Genomic DNA, 27,310 nt, shown 5'->3' with positions numbered 1-27,310 from the left:
GCAGCCGGCAATGTCTTACTGACGCACAGTTTACAATGCATTTGTCTCATTAAATGCATACATTTAATTGTGGGTGTTTAGACTATTTACATTTGATGTGATTATTGACTAAATTTAAATCTAACATCTTATTGTTTTCTATTTGTCCCACCTGTTTTTTTCCCCCCTTTTCTCTCTTTCTCTGCCTTCTTTCGGATTAACTGAGTATCTTTTATTATTCCATCTTATTTTCCCTATTTGCTTATTAACTATCACTCTTTGATTTGATTTGTTATTTTAGTAGTTGTTTTAGGGTTTACAATTTACATCTTTAACTTAATCACAGTCAACATTCAAGTAATATTATATGCATGTAAAATATAGGAATCTTAAAACAGTATACTTTTATTTCTATTTTTCCTGGACTTTGTGCTATTCTTGTCAAACATTTTACTTCTACCTATGTCATAAACCTCCAATATATTAATATTATTGCTTTAAATAGCCCATTATCTCTGATAGGGATCTAAAAGATAGAGAAAAATCTTTTATACTTACTCACATATTTACCATTCTCAGAGCTCTTTATTTCTTTGAATAAATCTGGGTTTCCATCTGGTATGATTTTCCTTCTTCCTGAAAAACTTCCATTAATATTTCTTTGGGTTCAGGTCTGCTGGTGATGAATACTTTTCCCTTTTCTATATCTGAAAAAGCCTTTATTTCACCATTATTCTTTAAAAAATTTATTGAGGTGAAATTCACATAACATAAAATTAACCATTTTAAGGTGAACAATTAAGAGGCATTCAGTACATTCACAATGTTGTGCAACTACCGTCTCTATAGAGTTCCAAAACATTCCCATCACTCCAAAATAAACCCCTGTACCCATTAAGGACTTCCTTCCCTTTCCCCGCTCTCTCCAGGCTCCGGCAACCGCCAGTCTGCCTTCCGTCTCTACGGATATTTCACATAAACGGAATCATGACAATATGTGGCCTTTTGTAACTGGCTTTTCCACTTAGCATAATGCTTTTGAAGTTCATCCAGTTGTAGCATGCATTAATACTTCATTCCTTTGTATGGCTGAATATATTCCATTGTATGTATATACCACATTTTGTTTATCTTTTCATCCATTGATGGATATTTGGGCCGTTTCCACCTTCTGGCTATCGTGAATAGTGCTGCCATGCACATTCATGTACATGCATTTATTTGAGTCCTTGTTTAAGTTCTTTAATGTCACTTTCATTTTGAAAAATATGTTGCTGGGCATAGAATTCTAGGTTGACAATTATTTGCTTTGAATACTTTAAAGATGCTGCTACATTCTCTTACAACTTGCATTGTTTCTGATGAGAAGCTTCTTGTCATTCTTATCGTTTTTTTTTTAAAAGATTTTATTTTTTTTTTCCTTTTTCTTCCCAAAGCCCCCCAGTACATAGTTGTGTATTCTTTGTTGTGGGTCCTTCTAGTTGTGGCATGTGGGACGCTGCCTCAGTGTGGTTTGATGAGCAGTGCCATGTCCGCGCCCAGGATTCGAACCAATGAAACACTGGGCCGCCTGCAGCAGAGTGCGCGAGAACTTAACCACTCGGCCACGGGGCCAGCCCCACCATTCTTATCTTTGTTCCTCCAAACATAATGTTTCTTTTTTCTCTGATGGCTTTTTTTTTTTTCTTTCCTTTTTTTTTTTTTTTGAGGAACATTAGCCAGGAGCTAACATCTGCTGCCAGTCCTTCTCTTTTTACTGAGGAAGACTGGCCCTGAGCTAACATCCATGCCCATCTTCCTCTACTTTATATGTGGGACGCCTACCACAGCATGGCTTGCCAAGCGGTGCCATGTCTGCACCTGAGATCCAAACTGGCAAACCCTCGGCTGCCGAAGCAGAACATGTGCACTTAAGCACTGTGCCACCAGGCCGGCCCCTCTGATGGCTTTTAACATTTTTTCTGCCGTTGGTTGTAAGCAATCTGATTATGATGTGCCTTGCTGTAGTTTTCTTCATGTTTCTGGTGGTTGAGGTCTTAGGTCCGTGGGTTTATAGTTCTCATCAAATTGGAACATTTTTCAGCCATATCTCTTCAAACATTTTATTCTTCCCTTCCCCACCTTACTCTCCTTTAGGCAGTCCAAATGCAAGTATAGTAGGTCCCTTGAACATGTCCCACAGCCCACTGATTCTCTTTTTCTCTCTGTTTCATTTTGGATATTTTCTATTCATTTTTTTGAGGAAGATTAGCCCTGAGCTAACGTCTCCCACCAATCCTGCTCTTTTTTTGCTGAGGAAGACTAACCCTGAGCTAACATCTGTGCACATTATATGTGGGACGCCTGCCACAGCATGGCTTGACAAGCAGTGCCATGTCCGCACCAGGGATCCGAAGTGGCAAACCCTGGGCCACCAAAGTGGAATGTGCGAACTTAACCTCTATGCCACTGGGCTGGCCCCCTGGATATTTTCTATTGTTGTGTCTTCAAATTTACTCACCTTTTCTTTTGTAGTTCCTAATCTGTTTAAATTCCACAAAATGTATTTTTCATCTCAGCCATTATAGTTTAAATCTCTAAAAGTTTGACTTGGACCCTTTTTGTATCTTCATGTGTCAACTTAATTTTTTCTCTGTCTTCTTGGACATACGTAACATAGTTACAATAACTCTTTTCATGTCTTTACTTATTCTATCATTTGTTTCAATCATGGATCTACTCCTATTGATGGCTATTCTCCTCATTATGCATAATATTTTCCTGCATCTTTGCATGCCTTCTCATTTTTTTTTAATGTGAGACATTATGAATGACTGCCTATTGGGAGTTGGATATTTTTGTATTCATATATATATACTCTTGAGCTTTTTTTCTGGGATATAGTTAACTTACTTGAACCACTTTGGTATTTCTAAGGATGAGGATGGCTTTTTTTTTTTTTTTTGAGGAAGATTAGCCCTGAGCTAACATCTGCTGCCAATCCTCCTCTCTTTTTGCTGAGGAAGACTGGCCCTGAGCTAACATTCATGCCCATCTTTCTCTACTTTATATGTGGGATGCCTACCACTGCATGGCTTGACAAGCAGTGCCACGTCTGCATCCGGGATCTGAACCCGTGAACCCTGGGCCACTGAAGCAGAACGTGTGCATTTAACTGCTGTGCCACCAGGCCGGCCCTGAGGATGGCTTTTAAACTTTGTTAGGTAGCACCAGAGCAGCCTTTAGTAGCGGCTAGTTTTCCCCACTACTGAGGCATTATCTTTCCAGGCATTATTCTACCCCACGTCCTTTAATTATCAAGTTTTTTCTACTCTGACTGGTGGGAACACAAAGTTTTCCTAGTTTTATGAGGTTCAAGGATTATTTCCTCAAGTCCTTTTGGGTGACTCTTCCTCAAACGGTGGGTAGTTTCCCCATATTTGAGCTCTGATGTGTACTCAGCCACACATGTGAGGAGGTCTCCCTGCAGATCCTTGGAGCCTCCACCCCTCTCTACACTCTTTCCTCTCAGGTGAACTCTAGCCACCTTTGCCTCCCAGGACTCCCGACTCCATCTCCTAAACTCAGGGAGACTGCTCCATTCCAGCTGGGTTTCCACTCTCTGTGCTGCAGCCTCCACACAGTGAGATGGAGTAAGAGTGGCTCATCTTACTTGTTTTCCCCTCTCCAGGATCACTGTCCTGTATCACCTGATGTCCAATATCTGAAAACACATTGTTTCACGTATGTTGTCTGTTTTGGTAGTTGTCTCATATGGGGGGGTGGGGTGGTAAATCCAGTCCCTGTTACTACATCTTGGCCAGAAGAGGAATTCCTCCTCCCACATAATTTAATTCAATTCTTAGTTACCCTGCAGTAGATAATGTTATCACAGAGGAGGCATCTGAAGCTTGGAGAAATGAAATAACCTTGCTCAGAGCTTTGCGTGGGATATGACATATGGGCACTAAAACAAAGCAAACCGAAAAAAAAAAAGAAAACACAAACTCTCCTGATGGAAGGTAAAATGGCAAATCGAGAACTGTGACAAAAATCCTCTGACCCCCAACACTGTGCCCTTTCTGCATCTATCACTGCATCAGGGCAATGTGTCTCAAGGTTAAGTCCAAGATGACCTGCATCACAGATATTTGGAAGAACGGTTGAAAGTGCATATTTCTGGGTTCCATTCCTGATATATTGAATCAAAATCTCTGGCGGGAATCCCTCCAATGTGTATTTCTAACAAATTCCCACAGCTTGCCTTAAGAAATAGAAAAGGCTCCACAGGAACTTTTGAGTTTATCCTCTCTCAAATCTCTTCAATCTTTCTCTAGCTTCTCTTTTTGGTTTCTTCAACTTTCCTTTGTAGCTGGCTCTTTCCCCTTATACAAAATATTCAGTTTTCTCCCATCTTTTTTTTTTTTTTAAAGATTTTATTTTTTTCCTTTTTCTCCCCAAAGCCCCCCGGTATACAGTTGTATATTCTTCATTGTGGGTCCTTCTAGTTGTGTCTCCCATCTTAAATGTTCCTTTAGTTCCAATTACCTAATGCCTGAGCTCTTCTCCTTCACACTGAAGCTTTTTTTTTTTTGTTGAGGAAGATTTGCCCTGAGCTAACATCTGTGCCAGTCTTCCTCTATTTTGTATGTGGGTCTCCACCTTAGCATGACTGCTGACAAGTAGTATAGGTCCGTGCCCAGTAACTGGACCTTGGCTACTGAAGTGGAATGTGCTGAACTTAACCACTAGGCCACAGGGCTGGCCCCATGCATAAGCTTTCCTTAATGAAAACTTTTGCACTGAAGTATAACATATGAAAAAAAAGGACAAATTGTAAGTGCACAGCTCGATAAATTCTCTAAGTGAACCTATCCATGTAACTCCCACCCAGATCAATAAATAGAACATTACCAACAACCTAAATGTCCTCCTCTCATCCCTTCCTCCCTCCTTCCCAAATATAACCATTAACATGGTTTCTATCACCCAGATTAGTTTTGCCTGCTTTTTACCTTTATATAAGTAGAACTGTATGGTATGCATACTCTTGTGTTTGGGTCCTTTTGCCTAATAATATTTACGAGATTGATCCATTTTTTTTTTTTAAAGATTGGCACCTGAGCTAACATCTGTTGCCAATCTTCTTTTTTTTCTTCTTCATCTCCCCAAAGCCCACCAGTACATAGTTGTGTATTCTAGTTGTAGGTCTATCTGGTTGTGCTATGTGGGACACTGCCTCGGCATGGCTTGATGAGCCACGCGTGTCCGCACTCAGGATCCAAACCCTTGAAACTTTGGGCCACTGAAGTGGAGCGCATGAACTTAATCACTCGGCCAAGGGGCCAACCCTGAGGTTGATCTATTTTCTTTTTTTTTTTTAAGAATTTTATTTTACTTATTTATTTTATTCCACTTTCTTTCTACAAATCCCCCCAGTACGTACTTGTATATTTTGGTTGTGGGTCCTTCTAGTTGTGGCATGTGGGACGGCCACCTCAATGTGGCCTGACGAGCGGGGCCACGTCCGCGCCCAGATCTGAACTGGCGAAACCCCTGGCCACTGAAGCGGAGCACGAGAACTTAACAACTCAGCCATCAGACCAGCCCCGATCCTTTTTTTTTTTTTTTTTTGAGGAAGATTAGCCCTGAGCTAACAATTGCCAGTCCTCCTCATTTTTGCTGAGGAAGACTGGCCCTGAGCTAACATCGTGCCCGTCTTCCTCTACTTTATATGTGGGACGCCTACCACAGCATGGTGTGCCAAGCAGTGCCATGTCCACATCGGGATCCGAACTGGCGAACTCTGGGCCCCCGAGAAGCAGAAGTTGTGAACTTAACCGCTGCGCCACCCAGCCGGCCCCCTGATCCATTTTCATTTATACAGTATTCTACTTTATAAATATACTAAAACATTTTTATCCATTCACGTTGATGGATGTTTTGGTTGTATGCAGAATTTGGCAGGTAGGAATAGTGCTGCTATGAATATTCTTGTGCATGCCTTTTTGTGAACTCGGAAGTTAGAGGGAGTACCGTCAATAAGATTATCCTTACTTCTGACACCAGTTGCCGATTCAGGAGTCCCCAAGACCACCCTTAGTTTGATAATTTGTTAGGACTCACAGAACTCACTGGAAGCTGATACACTCATGGTTTCAGTTTATGCTGCTTCATTTTGACGCATTTTCCCTGGGTGATATCTTCTACTTACATGACTTCAACTATCATCTATATGCTGATGACTTCTAAATCTGTATTGCTACCCAGTTCTCTTTCCTGAGTCCAGATCCAATTGCCTACTAAAATATCTCCACTTGTATATACGGCAGGCACCTGGAACTCAATATGTCTAAACCTGCATTTATCCGCCTCCATAATTCCTACTTCTCCTGTATTTCCAATTTCAGGTAATGACAGTTCTACCCATGAAGTTAGCCAGCCTAGAAATGTAGGAGCCATTCTCCAGCCCTTTTTCTCCCTCCCTCCTCACCCAGTCATCAAGTCCTAAGTTTGTCCTTCTTGTTACCCCTCTAAACTGTTTTCTGCAGATTCAGGCTTTCATCATTCCTCCTTTGAATAATGGAAACAACCAGCCTCCTACCTCCACATTCACTGCTGCCAATTTTGTTTGCCTCAAATTCACGTGTCTTGTTGCTATTAGAATGGTCTTTCACGGGCTGGCCTGGGGGCGCAGCAGTTAAGTGCACATGTTCTGTTTTGGTGGCTTGGGGTTCGCAGGTTCGATCCTGGGTGTGGACCTACACACTGCTTGTCAAGCCATGCTGTGGCAGGCATCCCACATTTAAGTAGAGGAAGACGGGCATGGATGTTAGCTCAGGGCCAGTCTTCCTCAAAAAAAAAAAAAGAATGGTCTTTCATAAATGTAAATATAACTGTATCATTTTGCTTAAAGCTCCTCAGTGGCTCCTTGCTGCCACCAAGATAGTGTTCAATCTTTATACAATGACATAAAAAGCTATGATCTAACTGCCTGTCTCAGCTTTCATTAATTCATACACTTCTTCTTCCACAAATTTTTGAGTACCTACCCCAATGTTAGACCCCGCACTAGGCTGTGGGGATATAAAAAAGAGCAAAGCAGTAAGGGTCTTCCCCTAGTCTAAAGGGAGAGACAGATAATTAAACAAATAATTACAATTTAACACAATAAATTATTTGATAAGGGAAAATCAGAATGCTCCAGGAGCTCGAAGGAGGAGCAGGGAGGTGGCTGGGGAGGGTTCCACAGAGGAGGTGATGAATGAGGACTCAGCCAGGAGAAAAGTACAGGTGTAGAGGGAGCAGAGGGAATGCCAGATGAAGACCTGGAAGAAAGAGAAACAGTGGAGTGTTTTAGAAACTATGAGATTGTGGGGACCTGGAATTGGCCACCCCAAGATATGTCTCTTTGGTATCAGGATTATTTGAGGCTGATTGCTTTTGATAAACTGGGACAGGCAAGGAGGCTCTGAGGAATGAAACTTGCCCTTTGTTAGGACACATTTACATTTGTAAGGTAAATCTCTATCTGTAAAAGCTGCCTCCCTCTCTGTACCAGGAAGAAGAAAGGAGATGACCTTCTCTCTAAAAACTCTTAATCAATACCAAAGGCAAGGACTTAAATCTGCATTTTATTGTGCTTGTCTGGTAACCTCCTGTAACTGACTTCCCTCCCCCTCTCAACATTGGCATTTCTTAAGGATTAAGCATCTTTCCTTAGGCTAGGAAATGATTGCTGAGCTCACCTGTGACCGCCCAGCTCCAGACAATCGACTTGCCTCCGGCTACGCCCACTGAGATAGCAGACCACTACCTGCTGTGTCCATCAAGTGCTGTGCTGACGGGGCAATCTTGTGACTATTGTGGGAGGGACATTTCAATCACATGTGAAACACCCCGTTTGGGGGTATATAACCACTCTGTGTACCCCACTTCTTCGGTGCCCTTTCTTCCTTCGGGAAGAAAGGCCCCAGGCCATGGTTCCTCATAAAGCTTTGTTTAATTTTCTCTTGCTATTCTGTCTCATGTGAATTTAATTCGTTCTCCAGCCAGATGAACCCCCATTTGGGGAGAGGAAATGTCCTCCTCCCCTACAAGATTGACGTACAGAGTATAGAGAAGCACGTGGTGAGGGAGGTATGCAGGCACAGATCCCCAGAGCCCTTATAAACCATAATAAAGATAAAGAGTTTAGGCTTTATTCTGATGGGAATGGGGGCCACTGAAGGTTCTCAGGCAGGGAGAAGAATAATCAGATTTCCATTTTCTAAGCTCTCTCTGTCTATTGTGTGGGGAATGGATCAGAGGAGGCTGCCTGGAGGCAGGCAGACTTTTGCGATAATTTAGGGGGGAGATGGTAGCAGTAGAGACGGAATCAAGGGGATGGATGTGAGGGTTTTTAGGGGGTAGAATCAAAACTGCTTGGTGATTGATTGAATCTGGGAGGTAAAGAAGCAGACAAGTAGGACTTGGTCACATTTGCAGCCACACTCCTTCTATCTGTTCCTAGAATACACCACGCAAGTGTTTGCCTTAGGGCTTGTACCTGCTTCCGTCAGCTAACTCCAGATCTTCACAGGGCCGGCTCCTTCTCTGCATCCACGTCTCAACACAAAATCAGCTCCTCAAACATGCCTTCCCTTCCTACCCTTCAAACAGCCAACAGCAGCCCCCCTACCAGCCGTTCTCTATGACGTTTCCATGGGTTTTTTTCCCCTATCATTTATCACTATTGTAGGGGAGGAGGACATTTCCTCTCCCCAAATGGGGGTTTGTCTAGCTGGAGAATGAATTAAATTCACATGAGACAGAATAGCAAGAGAAAATTAAACAAAGCTTTATGAGGAACCATGGCCCGGGGCCTTTCTTCCCGAAGGAAGAAAGGGCACCGAAGAAGTGGGGTGCACATAGTGGTTATATAGCCCCCAAACGGGGTGTTTCACATGTGATTGAAATGTCCCTCCCACAATAGTCACAAGATTGCCCTGTCAGCACAGCGCTTGATGGACACAGCAGGTAGTGGTCGGCTATGTCGGTGGGCATAGCAGGAGGCAAGTGGATTGTCTGGCGCTGGGCGGTCACAGGTGAGCTCGGCAATCAGTTCCTAGCCTAAGGAAAGATGCTTAATCCTTAAGAAATGCCAGTGTTGGGAGGGGGAGGGAAGTTAGTTACAGGAGGTTACCAGACTAGCACAATAAAATGCAGATTTAAGTCTTTGCCTTTGGCATTGATTAAGAGCTTCCAGAGAGAAGGCCATCTCCTTTCTTCTTCCTGGTACAGAGAGGGAGGCAGCTTTTACAGATAGAGATTTACCCTACAAATGCAAAGGTGTCCCAACAAAGGGCAAATTCCATTCCTCAGAGCCTCCTTCCCTGTCCCAGTTTATCAAAAGCAATCAGCCTCAAATAATCCTGATTCCAAAGAGACATATCTTGGGGTGGCCAATTCCAGGTCCCCACACTATCTTACTTTATTCTATTTTATCCTATCCTATCCTGGCTATCTACTTAAATGTGAACACCATTAAAGCAGACATCTTGTCTGTCTTGTTTACCACTACATTCTATTATTTGAAAAGAGTCTGGCAAATAAAGGACACTCAATAAATAGGAAGTTCGTCTCTTGCCGTTTCTCCTCCTATTCTAAGTTCCAGCCAGAAGGAACAAATCACAGCACTCTAAATAAGCTGGGTAGCTTTGTATGTGCTGCTTCCTCTGTGTAGAATTCCCTCCCCACCCTTTCTTCTCTTTGCTAACTCCTCATTGTCCCCCAACACTTTGTTTTTATCACATTTCAATGCCCTGTCTGTTTCCCCACTGGAAAGAAGGAAGTTGAGGGCATCATGTATTCCAAAGACCTAGCCAAGATAGATAGATAACAGACACTCAGTAAATGTTTATACGGATCACCTGGGAGCTTGTTAGAAATGCAGAATCTTGGCCCTCACCCCAGATGGAATGAATCAATCTGTGTTTAGCAAGGTCTCCAGGTGATTTGTCTTCCCATGAAAATTCAAGGAGCACTATTTTATTTCATTCTTTTATTTTTAAGATTTTCCTTTTTTTATTGAGACTCCAATGTGTGCTTTTTTTTTTTTGAGGAAGATTAGCCCTGAGCTAACTACTGCCAGTCCTCCTCTTTTTGCTGAGGAAGACTGGCCCTGAGCTAACATCCGTGCCCATCTTCCTCTATATTATATGTGGGATGCCTACCACAGCATGGCGTGCCAAGTGGTGCCATGTCCACACCCGGGATCCGAACCCGCGAACCCTGGGCCGCCCAGAAGCTGAACGTGTGAACTTAACCACTGCGCCACTGGGCTGGCCCCTATTTTATTCTTTTTTAAAGATTTTAGTTTTTTTTCTTTTTCTCCCCAAAGCCCCCCAGTACATAGTTGTATATTTTTAGTTGTGGGTCCTTCTAGTTGTGGCATGTGGGATGCTGCCTCAGCGTGGCTTGATGAGTGGTGCCATGTCTGTGCCCAGGATTGGAACCAGCGAAATCCTGGGCTGCCGAAGTGGGGCCACAGGGTGGCCCCAAGGAGCACTATTTTAATGACAATAATATTCAGCCTAAGTGTAACTGGGAGGCCTTGTAGTGATCTATAAGGCAAGTGTAGGGGAGGAGGACATTTCCTCTCCCCAAATGGGGGTTCATCTGGCTGGAGAACGAATTAAATTCACATGAGACAGAATAGCAAGAGAAAATTAAACAAAGCCTTATGAGGAACCATGGCCCGGGGCCTTTCTTCCCGAAGGAAGAAAGGGCACCGAAGAAGTGGGGTACACAGAGTGGTTATATACCCCCAAACAGGGGTGTTTCACATGTGATTGAAATGTCCCTCCCACAATAGTCACAAGATTGCCCTGTCAGCACAGCGCTTGATGGACACAGCAGGTAGTGGTCGGCTATGTCGGTGGGCGTAGCCGGAGGCAAGTCGATTGTCTGGAGCTGGGCGGTCACAGGTGAGAGCAGCAATCAGTTCCTAGCCTAAAGAAAGATGCTTAATCCTTAAAGAAATGCCAACCTTGGGAGGGGGAGGGAAGTCAGTTACAGGAGGTTACCAGACAAGCACAATAAAATGCAGATTTAAGTCCTTGCCTTTGGTATTGACTAAGAGTTTCTAGAGAGAAGGTCATTCCCTTTCTTCCTGGTACAGAGAGGCACCTTTTACAGATAGAGATTTACCTAACAAATGTAAATGTGTCCTAATGAAGGGCAAGTTCCATTCCTCAGAGCCTCCTTCCCTGTCCCAGTTTATCAAAAGCAATCAGCCTCAAACAATCCTGATGCCAAAGAGACATATCTTGCGGTGGCCAATTCCAGGTCCCCACACAAGGCAGGTATGGTAAAGAAAAGCGCATGGCACTGGGAATCCGACAAACCTGACTGGAATTTTTTATCAGTTATAACACTTAAACAGTTGTTGTGAAATAATAAATATGAAAGGCTTGGTACCTGATGCGGGGTCGGTGAGCCGACGAGTCGAAAGAAAGATTTCTTTGACTCTTAAGATCTGGCAGTAGTGCTCTTTTATTTAGAGAGTAGAATAGCATGGGGACAGGACCCATGGGCAGTCAGAGTTTCTGCTGCTGCTGCAAATTTGGGTGGAGAGTAAGGCTAAATTTAAGGCATAGGTACGTGAGTTATCTCTTTACAAGACAAAGAATATGTAAAAAAGTTAAAGGGGTATCAGTGCCCGTAGGGTCTGGCCATTTGGTGGTCCCACAACTTTTAGATAAGAATCAAACCGGATTGAGTAAATGGCAGAAGTCACCGCTTGAATTTTATCCTCAGCTAAAGACAAAGGAGGATTTGTGTGTGTGTGTGTGGGGGGGTCAGTTACATGAGATGCCAGACAGTAACCAACTTAAGTTCTTCCCTCTGGCATTGATTAAGAGCTTCTAGAGATAAGACCATCCCCCCTTCTTCCTGGCACAGAGAGGGAGGCATCTTCACTGATAGAGGTTTCCCTTAGAAATGTAAATATTTCCCAACAAAGGGGCAAACAAATTCCACTCCTTGGAGCCTGAATCTCATCTGTAGTTTTAAAAGTAACCAGCCTAAAAATCCTCATCAGTACCTACTTAATAAATCGTAGTATCTCTCTCCTCTGGAAGATTCCAAGGCTGGTAACTAGGAGATCCAGCCTCTAGATCGGGTATTGTCACCAATTCACTAAATCATGGAACCACAGAATCAGAAGGGATTTTCATATAGGTACCATTTATTTTAGCAACCTTGGGTTTTAGATCTAGAAACTAAGGCTCATAGCTAGGCTAGAGATCAAGTTTTCGGAGTTCAGTGCTCTGCCACACAGCTTCCTCATTTGTGAAATTAGGAAAATAATACCCTCTCCTATTTGTCTCACAGGTGACACCTAACTTTCATAAGGGCGTGAGAGCTCTTTAAAAATGCAAGGTATCATTATTATTGTCTTTTCCTAAAGATAGGCACTGAGCTACCATCTGTTGCCAATCTTTATTTATTTTTATTTTCTTCTTCTCCCCAAAGCCCCCCAGTACATAGTTGTACATTCTTGTTGTAAGTCCTTCTGGTTGTGCTATGTGGGATGCTGTCTCTCCATGGCTTGATGAACGGTACCATGTCTGTGCCCAGGATCCAAACCTGCGAAACCTTGGGCCACCGAACCGTGCGACCTTGACCACTCAGCCATAGGGCTGGCCCCTATTACTGCTTTTTCATTCTAGGTTGTATTATACATGTTGGGATTTGTAAGATTTCCCTCCATCAAGAAAGTTAGAGTAGACTAATGCCTACTAAATTCTTTCTAAATTCACACTTTTGAGAAAGGGTAGAATTTGGAGGAATTGTTACTATTGTAATTTATAATTACAATAATCAGTTTATCATTAAATCACTTAAATCTCTTTATAATGATATCTAAGCCTCAGCAGATGGATTGCTTATTTTAATCAAAATAAAATTCCAAAAGAAATAAAAATCTTTTCTATGTAATAAACAGTTGAAGAGATTTATTCATATCTGGCAAAAGGAAAGTTTAGGAGTGTTCTCTTTGTAATAACTTTAGTGGTGGAGTAAATAAAGCAATAGATCTATGCGAAAAGGAAACATGAGTGGGTATTTCTAGATCTGTTCTCTCTGAAAATGAGATTATTGCCCACCGCTGAAACAAATGAGAAAAAAGATTCCTCCCCCACCCCCCAAAGGAGTTTACAAATAGAAATCCTAGGTTGGCCCTTTACTTCAGGGTTTCTATTACGAGTGCTTTATTCTCTTCTCCGACCTTGTAAGTTTCAACATCGAGTCCTCTTAAAGAGAAGGTAAGGTTTCCGCGGGCTCAGTGTAGAGAGCTAGTTTATTCTGGAACGGGGCTGGAAGTTGGGCCAGGTAGAAAGGTGAACACCTAACTGAAGGAGAGTCAGGAGGCCTGGGTATTTGTTCTGCCACTGACCTTGAATAAGTCACTTGACATCTGGGCTTCCTCACAAATCCAAGATTGCATCTAGCCGTACAAATTTGCTTGTATAGGTGGCCCTAGCAGTAGCAGCGCTAAGCACAGCTAGGAAGGAAAATAGGAAGGGGGGGGGGCAAAGGAAGTGGGGAAAAAAAAGAAGAAATGGGGAGACATCTAAGAGGTTAGGACTAGGGGAGAACAAGGTTATAGGTGAGGCTTGATGGTTCCCTGCCTAGGAATTGCCAGCCCTGGGGCAGAAACGGAAGGGTGGGGCTGGACATGAAAACAGTTTCATTGCTACTTACTTTACCGTTTTTATCTCAACCATCACGTTGACTTCAGAGTACACACCTAATGCAGCCGAATTGCTTGGAGGCTTGTCCTATTCTTAAATCATTTTGAGTGAAGCTTGACTTAAACCCATCATTGCTCAGTACCCTTTCGTTACACAAAACCTCCAAGTAAACCCAGGTGACCTCTGTATTTTATCGTTCCGCTGTCAGCTTTCACAGGATTTTAGCAGGAGAACCAAACCCGCAGAAGTAAATGGGAAAGGGCAACGATCAGGATATCGGATCAGGGACGCGGTCGGGGAAGCTCTCCCGGGCGTCGCAGGACGCGGCGTCCTGCAGGACGTGCGGGTCGGCGCGGCCGGACTGCATTTCCCAGGCTCCGTCGCCCCACGTGGCCCCGCCCCCTCCGCCGCTGCGGTCCCGCCCCCCTCGCCCCGGACTGCTCGGATCTGGGCTGGCCCGACTTCCCAGCGGCCCCGTGCGGCCCGGGCATGCCCAGTACGGGCGCGGTGGCCCCGGCCCTGGGAGCGCCCGGGTGGGAGCGGGCGGAGGGGCGCGGAGGAGCCGAGCGGGCCCGCAGTGGGCGAGGGGCTGGCCGCGCCGGAGCCGCGGCGGCGGAGCTGCCGGGTGGGTGCAGGCGCGGGCGAGCCAGCGCATTGACGTCCCGCACCCGGCGCGCGGCAGGGGCCCTGGGCAGCAGGGCTGGTGAGGGCGTGTGAGGGCAGGCAGGGCCGAAGCGCGGAGGCGTGTGGTTCCCGGCAGGGGCTTCGAGAGGGGGGCTGCTGACGGAAAGGTGCTGGCGGGGCGGGGCAGGGCCGGGCCGGGGTGCGGGACTCTGCCCCAGGTGCGGCGCGGCTATCTTTAGCTCTTCATGCGATCGCGGGTGGGCGTGCTCCGCACCTGTGCACAGCTGTGGTTGCGGAGGGAGACTAGTTTCCGGTCGAAATTGTCAAGGAGCTGCGAAGGAGACCGGTCCAAGCGGACACACGTGCTCGGAGGCAGTCCGTGGAGGCCCGGTGAGAAGTGAGGATGCTTCCCTTTGCTGTACCTAGAGTAGGATATGACGGCTTCCTGCTTTCTGGATTTGGGTTTACTGACTTAGAAATGAAAGTACGTGACTGTGCCTCCGAAGGTGCTTACTAAGTTCTAATGACTGTTAGGAATTTAATGGCCAGCTGTATTCCCAGGTCTAAGAGAAGGTATTTGTCCATGGGATGCTCGGGTTAAACAAAAATGCTCATTGCAAAGCTTGAGTAAGAAGTCCCTGCTGAAGGTTAGAACGCCAGGGTTTTGAAGTTCGCTGTAGCCTTTCACTTGCTGTGTTCTTGGGCAGGCCGTTTAACCTGGAGACTCTGTTTCTCCATCTGTATAATAATGTGAACCAGATGCACCTTATTTCCTTCCAGCTCAATTGTACCCTCCTCCCTTTTATTTTCTGGTACCCTTTTATTCGGTCTCTGTGTGGTCTTAAATTGTGGCAAGTTACTTTTCTCCATGCCTCAGCTTTTTGTCAAATCGGACAAGCCTCTCCGTATAAAATTGAAATGACTTGGTCCTTCAAAGGCCGTTGTTGGTCAGTAGGTAATCTGCCACTTGGTATGTGCAGGAGCCAGGTGTTCATGGCCACGGTTCAGATACCACAGCTGTTCTTCTGGACTAGGACTGACATGCTTCAAGCTCCCTGTCAGTGCTGAGAAATCCACACTAAGTAATGGGCTTCCTTAAACTTCCAAGGTAGCTCATTCTTTAGGGGGATTGTTTATGTAGAAGTTGTGATTTTCATGTTAGTGCATTTTATACCAAACTGTGAAGAAGTTTTACACCTTTAATTTATGGATGAGGATGTAGGTGGTTAAGAGTGAATCCATGATGGTCTTTACAGATGAAGTGTCTTGTGTGTCGCTGAGCATTTACTGTTCACCTGGCACGGAGTTATCCTCTCTCTCTGAGGTATTTTTTTGTTTTTAAGGGGGAATATTAGCAGAAATATCTTATCTTAGAAACTTCTCTACCTGAGATGAGTTCATCTGTATAGGATGTGACCTAAGGAGCTGATGGTACCTGTAGTGTGGTGCAAGTTGTCTTCCTACTGCTGTATTCCCTGCTCTTCCAGTCCTGGGTGGCAGTAGTCCAGTCGGGTCAGTGAGGTAGTTTGGTGAAGTAGTTATAGGTCAGGGGAATGTGTGCTTATGTTTTGAAATTTGAGGCTTATACAAGCTGCCTGTGAAATTCTGTCATTGTGGTCTAAAATTGAGAATACCCTTGATTGGTTTCGTCAGGTTTAAGAACTTTAGAATCCCAAGTTCTTAGTAAAATTTTTGAAAATGGGTTTTCCATTCACCTTAAAGACATTAAATGGGAGCATAGTATTTTAAGAATATTTATACACAGGAACTTGCAAGTTGTTAATTTTTGAAGTTAAATTTCTCATTCCCCTGAGGAATCAATAACATGGGAAAGCCGAAGTGTTTTAAAGAATATTTATACAAATGAACTTTTTTTGGCCTAGTTTGAAATTTGTTTCTTGTATGTATACATTTAAAGGTGGAAAACATAGGAAGGCCTGTTGGGAGGTCTTGGTGGCAGTTTCACATCATACCTTTAACCTAACTGTGTGCTGGAGGGCCCTGTGTGTGAAGTGCATATTTAGTAATTTTTGTTAGAGCTTTCATCTTGTTCGTATTTTCATTTAAGTGTTTGAGGTAATACATCAAGCATAAACATTGTTTAAGAGGATATTGAAATGTGGTTATCACCCATCTCCAAATCCTCAAAAGTACTTGGAATGTATAGGAGGGATAATTAGGGACATCAAGGCCTGGAGAGGAGACCACTGGTTCAAGAGCATGTTTACCTCATGTCCAAGGGAAAGGGTGGTAAGTGGTTAAAGAAAAAAAAAAAAACCCAAAAACCTTGTGGATTTCAGGTTTCAGCAGCTGCAGGTATACTCTCATGTAGGTCACTGTGCTAATATCTACCTAAGTGCTAGAACCTGCTGCACTCTTGTTAGAGGTGTAAGTACGTGGAAAAATGTCATGTAGTAAGTCCATGAAGTACAGATCTTCAGCCTACAGTGAGGTTACAGCCTGAGAAACCCATCGTAAGCTGAAAATATCGTAAGCTGAAAATGCATCTAATACACCTAATTTACTGAACATCATAGCTTAGCCTAGCCTACCTTCAGGGTGCTCAGAGCACTTAACTTTAAACTTTATAGCCTACAGTTGGGCAAAATCATCCAACACATTGTCTCTTTTTATAATAGTGTTGAATATCTTATGTAATTTAATGGACACTGGACTGAAAGTGAAAAACTGAATGGTTGTAAGTGTATTGGTTGTAGCCCTTGTGGTCGTGTGGCTGACTGAGAGATCGGGCTCACTGCTGCTGCCGCCCTCCGGCATCATGAGAGAGTATTGTACTGCATATTGCTCGCCCGAGGAAAGATCAAAGTTCAAAACATGAAGTATGGTTTCTATTGCATGTGTGTTGTTTTTGCACCATCATAAAGTAGAAAAATGTAAGTCGAACCTTCCTAAGTGGGGACCGTCTGTAACTTATTTTTTAAGATAAATATTTTTTCCCCTCATTGTGCTCCATCTGTTTCCAGGTCCTTCATGATGAAAGATTTTGGGACGCTTCTCTGTCCTCTGTGTAGTTGGTAGTTGGGGTGGTGAAGAGATGGCTGACAGTGTCAAAACCTTTCTCCAGGACCTTGCCAGGGTAAGTACATCAAGTCATCTCTTGACCTGTTTGCTGACTAGGAAATCCTTTAGGTGTTTTTGGAATTTTTATCATATTTGTTGGGTTCTTCACATACAGGTTTTCATTCTGATCCACACCACTCAAGATAGGGATTACCCTGAATCTTGCTGAGATGTGGCAGACCCATCTAGTGAGTGTCTATAGAATTGGAACCCTGGTTAGCTTGGCTCCAGAGCCTTTTTTTTTTTTTTTGACTTTTTTATTTTGGAATAATTTTAGACTTAAAGAAAAGTTGCAGGATAGTACAGAGAATTCCCCTACGTTCTTCACCAGGTTCCCCTAATGTTTAACATCTTATGTAACCATGGTACATTGGTCAAAACTCAGCAGTGAACATTGGCACAGCACTATTACATAAACTACTTCATTTGGATTTACATTACAGAAGCTATCTTTTTTCCCCCCATTCTACAAGGTGCAGATGATGATGCTCTAGGAAAGTGTCCCATAAAGATCTGTTTAGGACCTAGTCACCCAAGTTACCAGTAGCACAAAATTCCATGATGATGGGTTTTTGAGGTCTCATGCCCTAGTTGTAGCCCCTGTAGCTGTATTCCCAGGAGCAGGAGAGAGGCCAGCTCTGATGGGGATGTACGTGTGGGCTTCCTTCCTGAATGGGAGTGTTTAAAAGTTTATTACATTTGAGTAAAAGAGGGAGACCTACTCTTAAGTGATTCTGAAAAAAATATATAAATAAATGGGGCAAAATATTAATCTGGTGAATCTGGAGAAAGGCTATTTGAAAGTTCTCCATTCTGCAGCTCTTTTGTATATTGGGAAGTTTTTCAAAATAAAAAAATTAAGCCATGTAGGAAAGTAAGTACAATGGTTTCCTCTGTTATTTCACTTCACTGTATGTAACTTTGGAAAGGCTTCTCTGATCCATAATCTTTTTTTAAAAATAATACCCTTGTCTATAGGGAATCAAAGACTCCATCTGGGGAATTTGTACTATCTCAAAGCTAGATGCTCGAATTCAGCAAAAGAGAGAGGAGCAGCGTCGAAGAAGGGCAAGTAGTGTCCTGGCACAGAGGAGAGCCCAGAGCATAGAGAGGAAGCAAGAGAGGTAAGGAGTGGAGGCTGACGTCAGGAGAGGTCTGAGCGCCCTTCTGGAAGGCACTTCAAGAGATGATTGATCTTTAGTATAGAATTAAAGCCCTACATAGTGACTTGAAGTTCCAGTACCCCATTATTTGTTTTTTGTACTTTTTCCCAAAAAAATGTTGTAGGTGATTTTTTTTCCCCCCACAGTGAATTGAACTAGGGTCTAGCAATAATCCTTGCTCAAGATATCATGATGTTTAAAAAAAAAAAATCAGAATGGTGAATAGAGGACCACAAAAAAAATTATTTGGATTGACAGGTACTTCTGGGAGAGCCTATGTGGATTTATTCATTGATAGAAGAACTTCAGACATTCTCTTTTAATCTTCTCCAATCTTGGATTTTAGAAAATACATTTTTTCCTTTTTAAGAAAAGCTGCTTCTCTAGAAATATTTTAGCCTTTTCTCATTAACTGACATTAGGAGAACAGTAGGTACTGGAAAAATAATATCGTAACAACAAAAGATATAAAATGGAGAGCTAGTGAATGACAATATGGAAATAACCTATATGCCTTATAAGCTAAAAATGCGTGGTCTTTTCCAGTGAGCCACGTATCGTTAGTAGAATTTTCCAGTGCTGTGCTTGGAATGGTGGAGTATTCTGGGTAAGTTGTTTTTCCTCAAATTCCAAGTACCTTACAAACATCTTCAGATTGTTGCTATATTAATGATTCTCAAATGTTTTCTTGAAACTTAGACAAGTAGCTTTCACCTGCTGATAAATGCTTAAGACCATAACTCAGGATTCTGTGCACTTGTAGTGATTTTATTCCCACTCAAAGAACTCTTCTATGCAAGTGTCATGGATAGCCCTGAATATACACTTGTATTTTTTAGAAAAATGACTCATTCACAAGTTTTAATGTTGTTAGAGGTAACAGTTTCTCTTCACATTGTCTGGACGTTTTGGCCAGGAGCAACAATGGGGGATCAGAGGGGCAGGGCAGATGGTCAAGGGCAAGGTTCTCCCTGCATCTGGTCATGTCAGTCTACTAGAACTGATTACTGTTGAAACTCAGACTTGGAAAGATTGCCTGCCATTGACTGGGAACCAACATGGGCTAAAGTGAAATTTGCCTGCTTTGAAGGGCAGGTAGTTAAATATATTTCCTTTGACTTGGAATTCAATACAATTCAATTTATCTTAATCTAAGTGTTTCATAGATGTTTTCAGATGTTAGCTTTAATTAATAAAATATTACTATGTACTTAGTATATGCCTGTATTTTGGCCTGAATACTATTTTAAATGTTCTTCTGTGCCCCCCAAAGTTTCACTGTTTTTATGGGCTGCGTCAGGTTTGTATCTCTTAGCAGGAGTATTGGGAAGTACAAATGGGTCCAATTTTGGTGCCTCTTCAGGCCTCCAAATTTATCAAAGGCACCTCCCTCTGGAAAATAATTACACTGAAACTTAGAACTCCTGTTTTAAAGAAGGGCTTTTAATGTTTACCTTATTGCTTCTTTCCTTTAGTTCAGTCTTCTCTTGTTTTATCGAGTGTTTATTCCTGTGCTTCAGTCAGTAACAGCCCAAATTATTGGTAAGTATATACATTGCTCCGTGCTGTCTGTTGGGATGGGAGTGGGAGATGTTTTCCTGTCTCTCTCAGTTGGTTGAACAAATCTATGAACCAGGAGCTTTAGATATTTTTAACTCAAACCTCTTAGCTCTTTGAATGGGTACCGTTATCGATATTATTTTATGGATGAAGGAATGAAAGTTAGCTACCCAGGTTATAAACCATTGGTAAGTGGCCGAGCCGGGATTTAAACCCAGGTGGTTTCCTACATATGGTGTGGTGTTAGTCCTGTGACGTCTCAGTCACCACCAGGTAAGCAGGTTTGTCTCGAGGTAAGCAGCACATATCTCTGAATTGGAGTCGTGGCCAGAATTGGTGTGTCTTTGAAGAACGGGACGATCTGAAATAGGCATAGTGATGTGCTGGTAGGAAACAAAGATGTATGTGTGTCAGGGGTGGGGAACAGTAGTCACAAACTAGGGGTTCCATATTTGGTCTTGTGGTTTTCCATTTCTCCAGTTAAACTATCAACTCTTCCCCTTTCATAGGTGATCCATCACTACATGGAGATGTTTGGTCTTGGCTGGAATTCTTCCTCACGTCAATTTTCAGTGCTCTTTGGGTGCTCCCCCTGTTTGTGCTTAGCAAAGTTGTGAATGCCATCTGGTTTCAGGTAGGTCCAGGGCGGAATGGAGTCTGGGTCCTATAGCATGATGGGTTGATAAGTGGCAGGTTTCAGCTGTGAAGTTAGTGGCCATGTAGGGAGCAATTTCACAGCCTTAACCTTCCTTGGTTAAGCAGCCAGTGAGTGACCTTTGTGTTTTTTTAAAATGGAATTATTGTCTCAGGTCACTGGAGCATCTTATTGTCAGGTGTCTGGGGGCTTTTCTCACCTGACAGGTCTAATGGCAGATCATTGGCCTTAGTTTTGGGATGGATATGGAAGTCATTTAATTCGTGTTTTGGTGAGCTACTTTCTCTGTTACAGGACATAGCTGATCTGGCATTTGAGGTATCGGGGAGGAAGCCTCACCCATTCCCTAGTGTTAGCAAAATAATTGCTGACATGCTCTTCAACCTTTTGCTGCAGGCTCTTTTCCTCATTCAGGTGAGACTGGCCTTCTGGGCACATGGGCAGATAAAAAAAAAAAGCTCACTAGAGGGAGCTTCACAAAGACAGAGTATTGCATTTATACTGGGGCAGATATGCTTTGTGGGAGGTAATGATTTTTAAATCATTTTTTCACAGAAACTAGAGAATTTAAAAATCATAAAATGATAAGAAACATGAATTTTCTGCCCTTCCCTGCCACCCTGGGCATTCTCCACTCTTCTGCTGTTCAGAAACTTGAAGCAACTATGAGGTTATCAGGGCAGAGGGTGATGGCCCAGAGCGTCAGGTGAATAGTCTCGGAAGCTTTGGAATTAAGATTTTTTCTGTATTTGTTCTTCAGGGGATGTTTGTGAGTCTCTTTCCCATCCATCTTGTTGGTCAGCTGGTTAGTCTCCTGCATATGTCCCTTCTCTACTCACTATACTGCTTCGAATATCGATGGTTTAATAAAGGTAAGTCTATCTAAAGAAACTCAGAACTTGGAGACCCGGTTTGGAAATGCAGCTGCTAAGCAGACTTAAACTATTCAATACTTAGGCCATGGGCAAACTGTCTTTGGAAGGAAGTAGCCTCTTTGGCAAGAGGGAACTTACATTTGGCTTAGGGAGTTTAACCTTTAGCTTTGATGCTGGAAGATAAGGCAATGTAGTATTATCTTTATGGTGCTTAATGTGCTGTAGCTGTGCCTGAGCCATAAGGTGGCATAAATGAGCACGAGTTAATTCTGAATTAGAGAAATTAATTTGACGTCAGTGCATTGCATTCAGATTCTTTTGGGGATTTTTTTTTTTAAGGTTATGAAAGTTAACATCCTTGTGAAATTACAGTTGTACATCATTATTAGTCATGTTGTAGGTACACCACTTCACCCCTAGTGCCCTCCCCCCACCCCCCTTTCCCCTGGCAGCCACCGATCAGTTCTCTTTGTCCATATGTTAAATACCACCTATGAGTGGAGTCATACAGAGTTTGTCTTTCTCTGTCTGGCTTATTTCACTCAACATAATACCCTCAAGGTCTATCCATGTTGTTGTGAATGGGACGACTTTGTGTGTGTGTGTGTGTGTGTGTGTGTGTGTACACACTACATCTTCTTTATCCAATCATCAGTTGCTGGGCACTGAGGTTGGTTCCATGACTTGGCTATTGTGAATAATGCTGCGATGAACATAGGGGTGCATGGAACTTTTGGAATTGCTGATTTCAGGTTCTTAGGGATAGATACCCAGTAGTGGGATGGCTGGGTCATAAGGTATTTCTATTCTTAACTTTTTGAGGAATCTCCATACTGTTTTCCATAGTGGCTGCATTCTCTTTTGGGGATATTTTTAAAGCCCATGGCATATTTTTCTGGGTGTGTATGGTTGAAAGAAGTTAATTGATTTCTAGAAGATGGCTGCTTTTTTATTTGATATCTTGGTTTCTTCAAGACTAATTCTGACAGGATGCTGGTGGTGTCATTCATAATTCACTTCGCCTGCCAGCTTTGAAATTATGATTAGTGAATTGTGAAAACTTTGCATAGAAACTTTATATCAGAGTAGGACAATTCTAATTCATCCACTTTAACCTGTGTTCTACATGGCAGATCTGTACCTAAAACTCAAACCTCGAATAATTTGTCAATCATATTTAGTCTTTTGACTAAAAGGAAATACGCAGTCTAATTGTATTGGCTCTCTTGTTTTAGGAATTGAGATGCACCAGCGGTTGTCCAACATAGAAAGGAATTGGCCGTACTACTTTGGATTCGGTTTGCCCTTGGCTTTCCTCACAGCAATGCAATCCTCATACATTATCAGGTAATTGGGCTGGAGGGACTTGAAGGGGAGAAGTAAAAATACTCAACGTAGGGAGCACCTTCTGTATGCCTGGTTCTGTGCTAGGCATTCTGCATTCTTATTTGGCCATCAGGATTTTTTCCCTTGACGGATAGTCATAGACATTTGTCAGTTAGCATTAAAATTAAAATCTAGTCTGCATGATCCTATATGCCATATTCTTTCTTCTATGCTGCCTCCTGGGGCAGTGTGAAACATAGCCAAAGGTGAGAAAAATCTTTTGGTGTTTTGTTTTTGAAAGATGTGTTTGATATATTAAGGTTTCATCAAGCCACGATGTTAGTGTTGGAGACAAAGGAACTTGGGCTTCTAATATCGCAGAGTCATGACTGTTATGATGGTGATTAATTATTTTCTTTTGTTTACAGTGGTTGCCTCTTCTCTATCCTCTTTCCTTTATTCATTATCAGCGCCAATGAAGCAAAGACCCCTGGCAAAGCGTAGTAAGTATTAGCCAAAGTCTAGTAAGTTTTTTCTGTGTAAAGGATTGGGGCTATAATGAGACAATTATGTGAATGAGACTTTTTTTTTTAAATAACCTCTTATATTGCAGGAAAACATTAATACACAATTTAATGAGAGAAAATCATTTCTGGTGTATATCCCCAAATTTTCCCCAAGCATGTATGCACAAAAATTTTTTAAAAATTGATGCCATTATACATATTCTTAAAATTTAACAATTCACTGAATATATAAGGCATTTGTAAACACCTGTAGTTAAGCTCATTTTTGTAAGAATGGCCAACTTTTAAAAAAAGTAGTGCACCATGTGATCTGCCTACATGAGTTTATTGATAATAGTAAAACAAGGTATTTCAGAATGAATCTTTATCAATAATAGCACTCCAAAAGTTTTATCATTTCAAAGAAAAGCTCAATTAATCTTTGGTCAATTTTGGTTAAGACAGTGAGGATACATGTATAGGAACTTCAGATCTGTTTGGGTTTTTGCACGCTCTTACAGTCCAGCACTGCTAGTATATATTTTAGTAGGTATAATTGACATTCTCTTGAAATTCTTGAAAGTGATATCATATGCTGTGTGTGCTTCTTCAGATATAGCTTGAAGTTGTACCCTGTAGTCAGTCATAGAAAAGTATTTCCGATTAAGCGTAACTTTATTTCCTCTAATCCTGGATACTTCAAATGGTGGTTCCACTGCACTCATGACAGCCACAGGGTGCAGTGCCTTCTTTAGTTGCTGCCGGTTTAATCCATGTGTCTAACCTCTACTGTCTTGATCAAATTTCAGTTGTCTTGTTTTCGCCTGGCTCATTTTAAGTTTAATATAGTCAGATAAGTTGTCAAGTAATTAAAACAATAATTTTGATCAACAATAATTTTGTTCTAACAAGTTGGGTCTTTTGCCTTTTAGCCTTTTCCAGTTGCGCCTCTTCTCTTTGGTGGTTTTCTTAAGCAACAGACTCTTCCACAAGACGGTCTACCTGCAGTCAGCCCTGAGTAGCTCGACCTCCGCAGAGAAGTTCCCTTCACCACATCCCTCTCCTGCCAAACTGAAGGCTGCTGCAGGCCACTGAGTCGCCTGCCATCCAGAGGGCACGGGTGGGATTGGAAGGAGGCTGTGGCAGCTCTTTTCCTTGTTCACCTCCCCAACCAGGGAAGGCAGGACCCACCTGCCAAGGGCCCTCTGCCTTCCCTTCTCTCTGAGGAAATGGGATTTTTGTCTCCGGTGCACGTAAGGCAGAATCTCCTGACACCAGTATGTGGATTTTTAACACCGGTGAGTCTGAAAGGACCACAGGTTTTTCTGCAGCTCTTTTTCTAGCGTTTGCCAGCCCCTGTGCCTGGACTGATTTGAATACTTTTTCCCCCTGTGCCATTTACCCTCCCGCCTCCCCTTCCTGCCTTCTATCACCCTTGGATGAATGGGTTTTGTAATTCTAGCTGTTGTATTTTGTGGACCTGTTATTTTTGTTGTTTTTCTGTGAAGCACATATATTGGATGTGGGAGGTAAAGGAGTATCTCAGTTGCTCCTGGCCACTCCCTTTATAGCCATCACTGTCTTGTTTCTTGTAACTCAGGTTAGATTTTGGTCTCTCTTGCTCTACTGCAAAAAAACAAGCCTGAAGAGATGGGACAGAAGGAAAGACCTCACAGCCAGATCTGCAGGGTTTTGAGGAGTGATTTTTTTCTTTCTTCCCTTGAAGGGGGAAAAAGCTTTTTTCACTGGTACATTTGAAGTACCCCAGCTATAGGGAGTTACCGATTTTGGACAAGTGCCACTGCAACACAGAATGCTAAGAGAACCTGAACTTTTAAACTCTGGAGGTCTGAAATTTACTGTTGGCCACTGCCGGGTCTGTCTGGTATGTCAAAGGAATATTGGGTGCTGCAAATAGGAACTGAAGGGGTAAACTTATTAAACCCATTAAACCTGTGATTGGTGTTTTCCTGTCATTTTAAAGAGACTAAATGTGGGGGGAGGGTGCGGATGTCAAAACACTTGTACAATTTTAAAGTGTCATGATTAAATGTGAGCTGGTTTCCCACAAGTGTGTAATGGCTGAATTACAAATCATCACCCCAAGAAACATACTCATGGAACACGAGTTTGTCTTGGATAATTTGGTTATACCTTTGAGAGATTAGTCCTGAAAATCTTTCTCCAAGAAAGTTTGTATTATGTCATTATAATCATGTTAATATCTTGTGAGAGAATTTGGGATTGTTGCGTTATTTGTTTTAAAGTCTATATGTGCATCTCTCCTGCATATTCACAAAGGGAGAGATCATTCTAGATTTCAGTGTATTGAACATTTTCATTAGGGAAGAGATTAGACATTTGGTTAGTGGAAACTTTTACTATGTACAAGACAAAGACTTAAAAATCATTGCTGGTAGGGGCTGGCCCCGTGGCTGAATGGTTAAGTTCGTACACTCTGCTTTGGTAGCCCAGGGTTTCGCTGGTTTGCATCCTGGGCCTAGACATGGCACTGCTCATTAGGTCACGCTGAGGTGGCGTCCCACATGCCACAACTAGAAAGACCCACAACTAAAGTATACAACTAGGTACTGGGGGGACTTGGGGAGAAAAAGCGGAAAAAAAAATCATTGCTGGGAGATGTAAAACCAACTTCATTGTGCAGAAGCTTTTAAAATATTGGGCATCTTGGAAGTAAGCATTGTTTCTAGCTTGTGCAGAAAAATTTGTGAAAAACAGTTAAAATAAGATTTACTTTCAACATTTCTGTGGCATTTCTGGTCATTTGTCAATAGTATTGCAGAGAACTACCTCCAGGTTGCAGTGGGGGTGATTTGAAGAAAACCTCAGTATTTCATCAGTTTGTAACTGATCAGTGATTACCTTACTTAAGATTAGTTGTTGAAGTTTTAAAAATTAGCTTAGGTTATTTAAGTGACCACAACCTTGCTGCCAGAAATTTGTATTTGTACCAACTAAGCTGGCCTTAGCTAGTTTAGAAGGGTGAGGGAGGTTGAGTACATGAAGGCAAGTGATTTTATCTGGCACTGTGCCTGGCTAATAGAAAATGCTTAAAGTTTAAGCATCTGAAAATCTGCCAAGTTTTATTAGTGTAATTGCGAGGCGAGGCCTGTACAAAGGCTAGATTAGGCATGTCTACAATAGAAATTTGGTAACAATCACAATGAGATATGTACACAAAAGCAGTTGTAAACCTCTCTTGCCTTTCTACTGGGGTGTGGGCACTGAGGGCAGTGATTAGGAAACTGGGATCAAAGGGTGAGTAGGCTCTGTTTTTGCCAAGTTCGGAATGGCAGTTTGAGGCAGACTAATGGTAACTGAAAATAAGGAAGATCATATCACTAAAGATGAAGATGAGAGCTTGAGTTTTAGTCATGCAGCCAGTAGGATCTAAGGAATCACGTTCACAAAAGTTCTTTTCAGGGATAGACATCATAGCTAGGACAGGTGCACGTGATTCAAAACACTGCCCTTTTAGCCTATCTAGAGCTGAGTTGTTCATTATAGCAACTCTTGAAGAATTAGAAAGTGGATGCTTCAGACCTGAGGTTAAGTCGGCTGGAAACTTTTAAATAGATTCATGTGCTGACTTATTAATTGCTCTGTACTTAGTAAGTGCCAAGAGTAAGAGGAATGGCGACAAGCTGGAACAAACTCAGAAGAAGGCAACTAATGGTTAGAGGTTTGTGAACCACCTTAAAAGGATAACATCTGTGGGCATAAAAGGGCAACTGTAGTTGTCTACTGTCTGTTCATTTTCCATCCACTTCTGTTAATCTGATTATAAAAGTAGTACATTCAGCTT

At 42.5% G+C, this 27,310-nt stretch overlaps 1 protein-coding gene across 2 annotated transcripts; it reads left to right on the top strand.

Moving 5' to 3' along the window:
* The first annotated feature begins 14,121 nt into the window (after nucleotides 1–14,121).
* EI24 (EI24 autophagy associated transmembrane protein) lies at nucleotides 14,122–25,555 on the top strand. 2 transcript variants are annotated; one of them, XM_044753546.2, is made up of 11 exons: nucleotides 14,122–14,319; nucleotides 17,303–17,415; nucleotides 18,378–18,523; nucleotides 19,109–19,169; nucleotides 20,038–20,104; nucleotides 20,632–20,756; nucleotides 21,072–21,191; nucleotides 21,538–21,649; nucleotides 22,888–22,999; nucleotides 23,407–23,481; nucleotides 24,417–25,555. In XM_044753546.2, exons 2-11 carry the CDS (start codon nucleotides 17,374–17,376, stop codon nucleotides 24,577–24,579), a joined length of 1,023 nt encoding a protein of 340 aa, XP_044609481.1. In that variant the 5' UTR covers nucleotides 14,122–14,319; nucleotides 17,303–17,373; the 3' UTR covers nucleotides 24,580–25,555. The 2 variants fall into 2 exon arrangements, with proteins under 2 accessions (XP_044609481.1, XP_014704074.1); XM_014848588.3 differs by lacking the exon at nucleotides 14,122–14,319 and adding an exon at nucleotides 14,351–14,708.
* The last annotated feature ends 1,755 nt before the right edge of the window (nucleotides 25,556–27,310 follow it).

This window comes from Equus asinus, chromosome 20, assembly GCF_041296235.1.
Source record: "Equus asinus isolate D_3611 breed Donkey chromosome 20, EquAss-T2T_v2, whole genome shotgun sequence".
Classification (NCBI taxonomy): domain Eukaryota; kingdom Metazoa; phylum Chordata; class Mammalia; order Perissodactyla; family Equidae; genus Equus; species Equus asinus.
The sequence above is the reverse complement of the archived record's forward strand: the minus strand, read 5'-3'. Positions and strand labels throughout refer to the sequence as shown.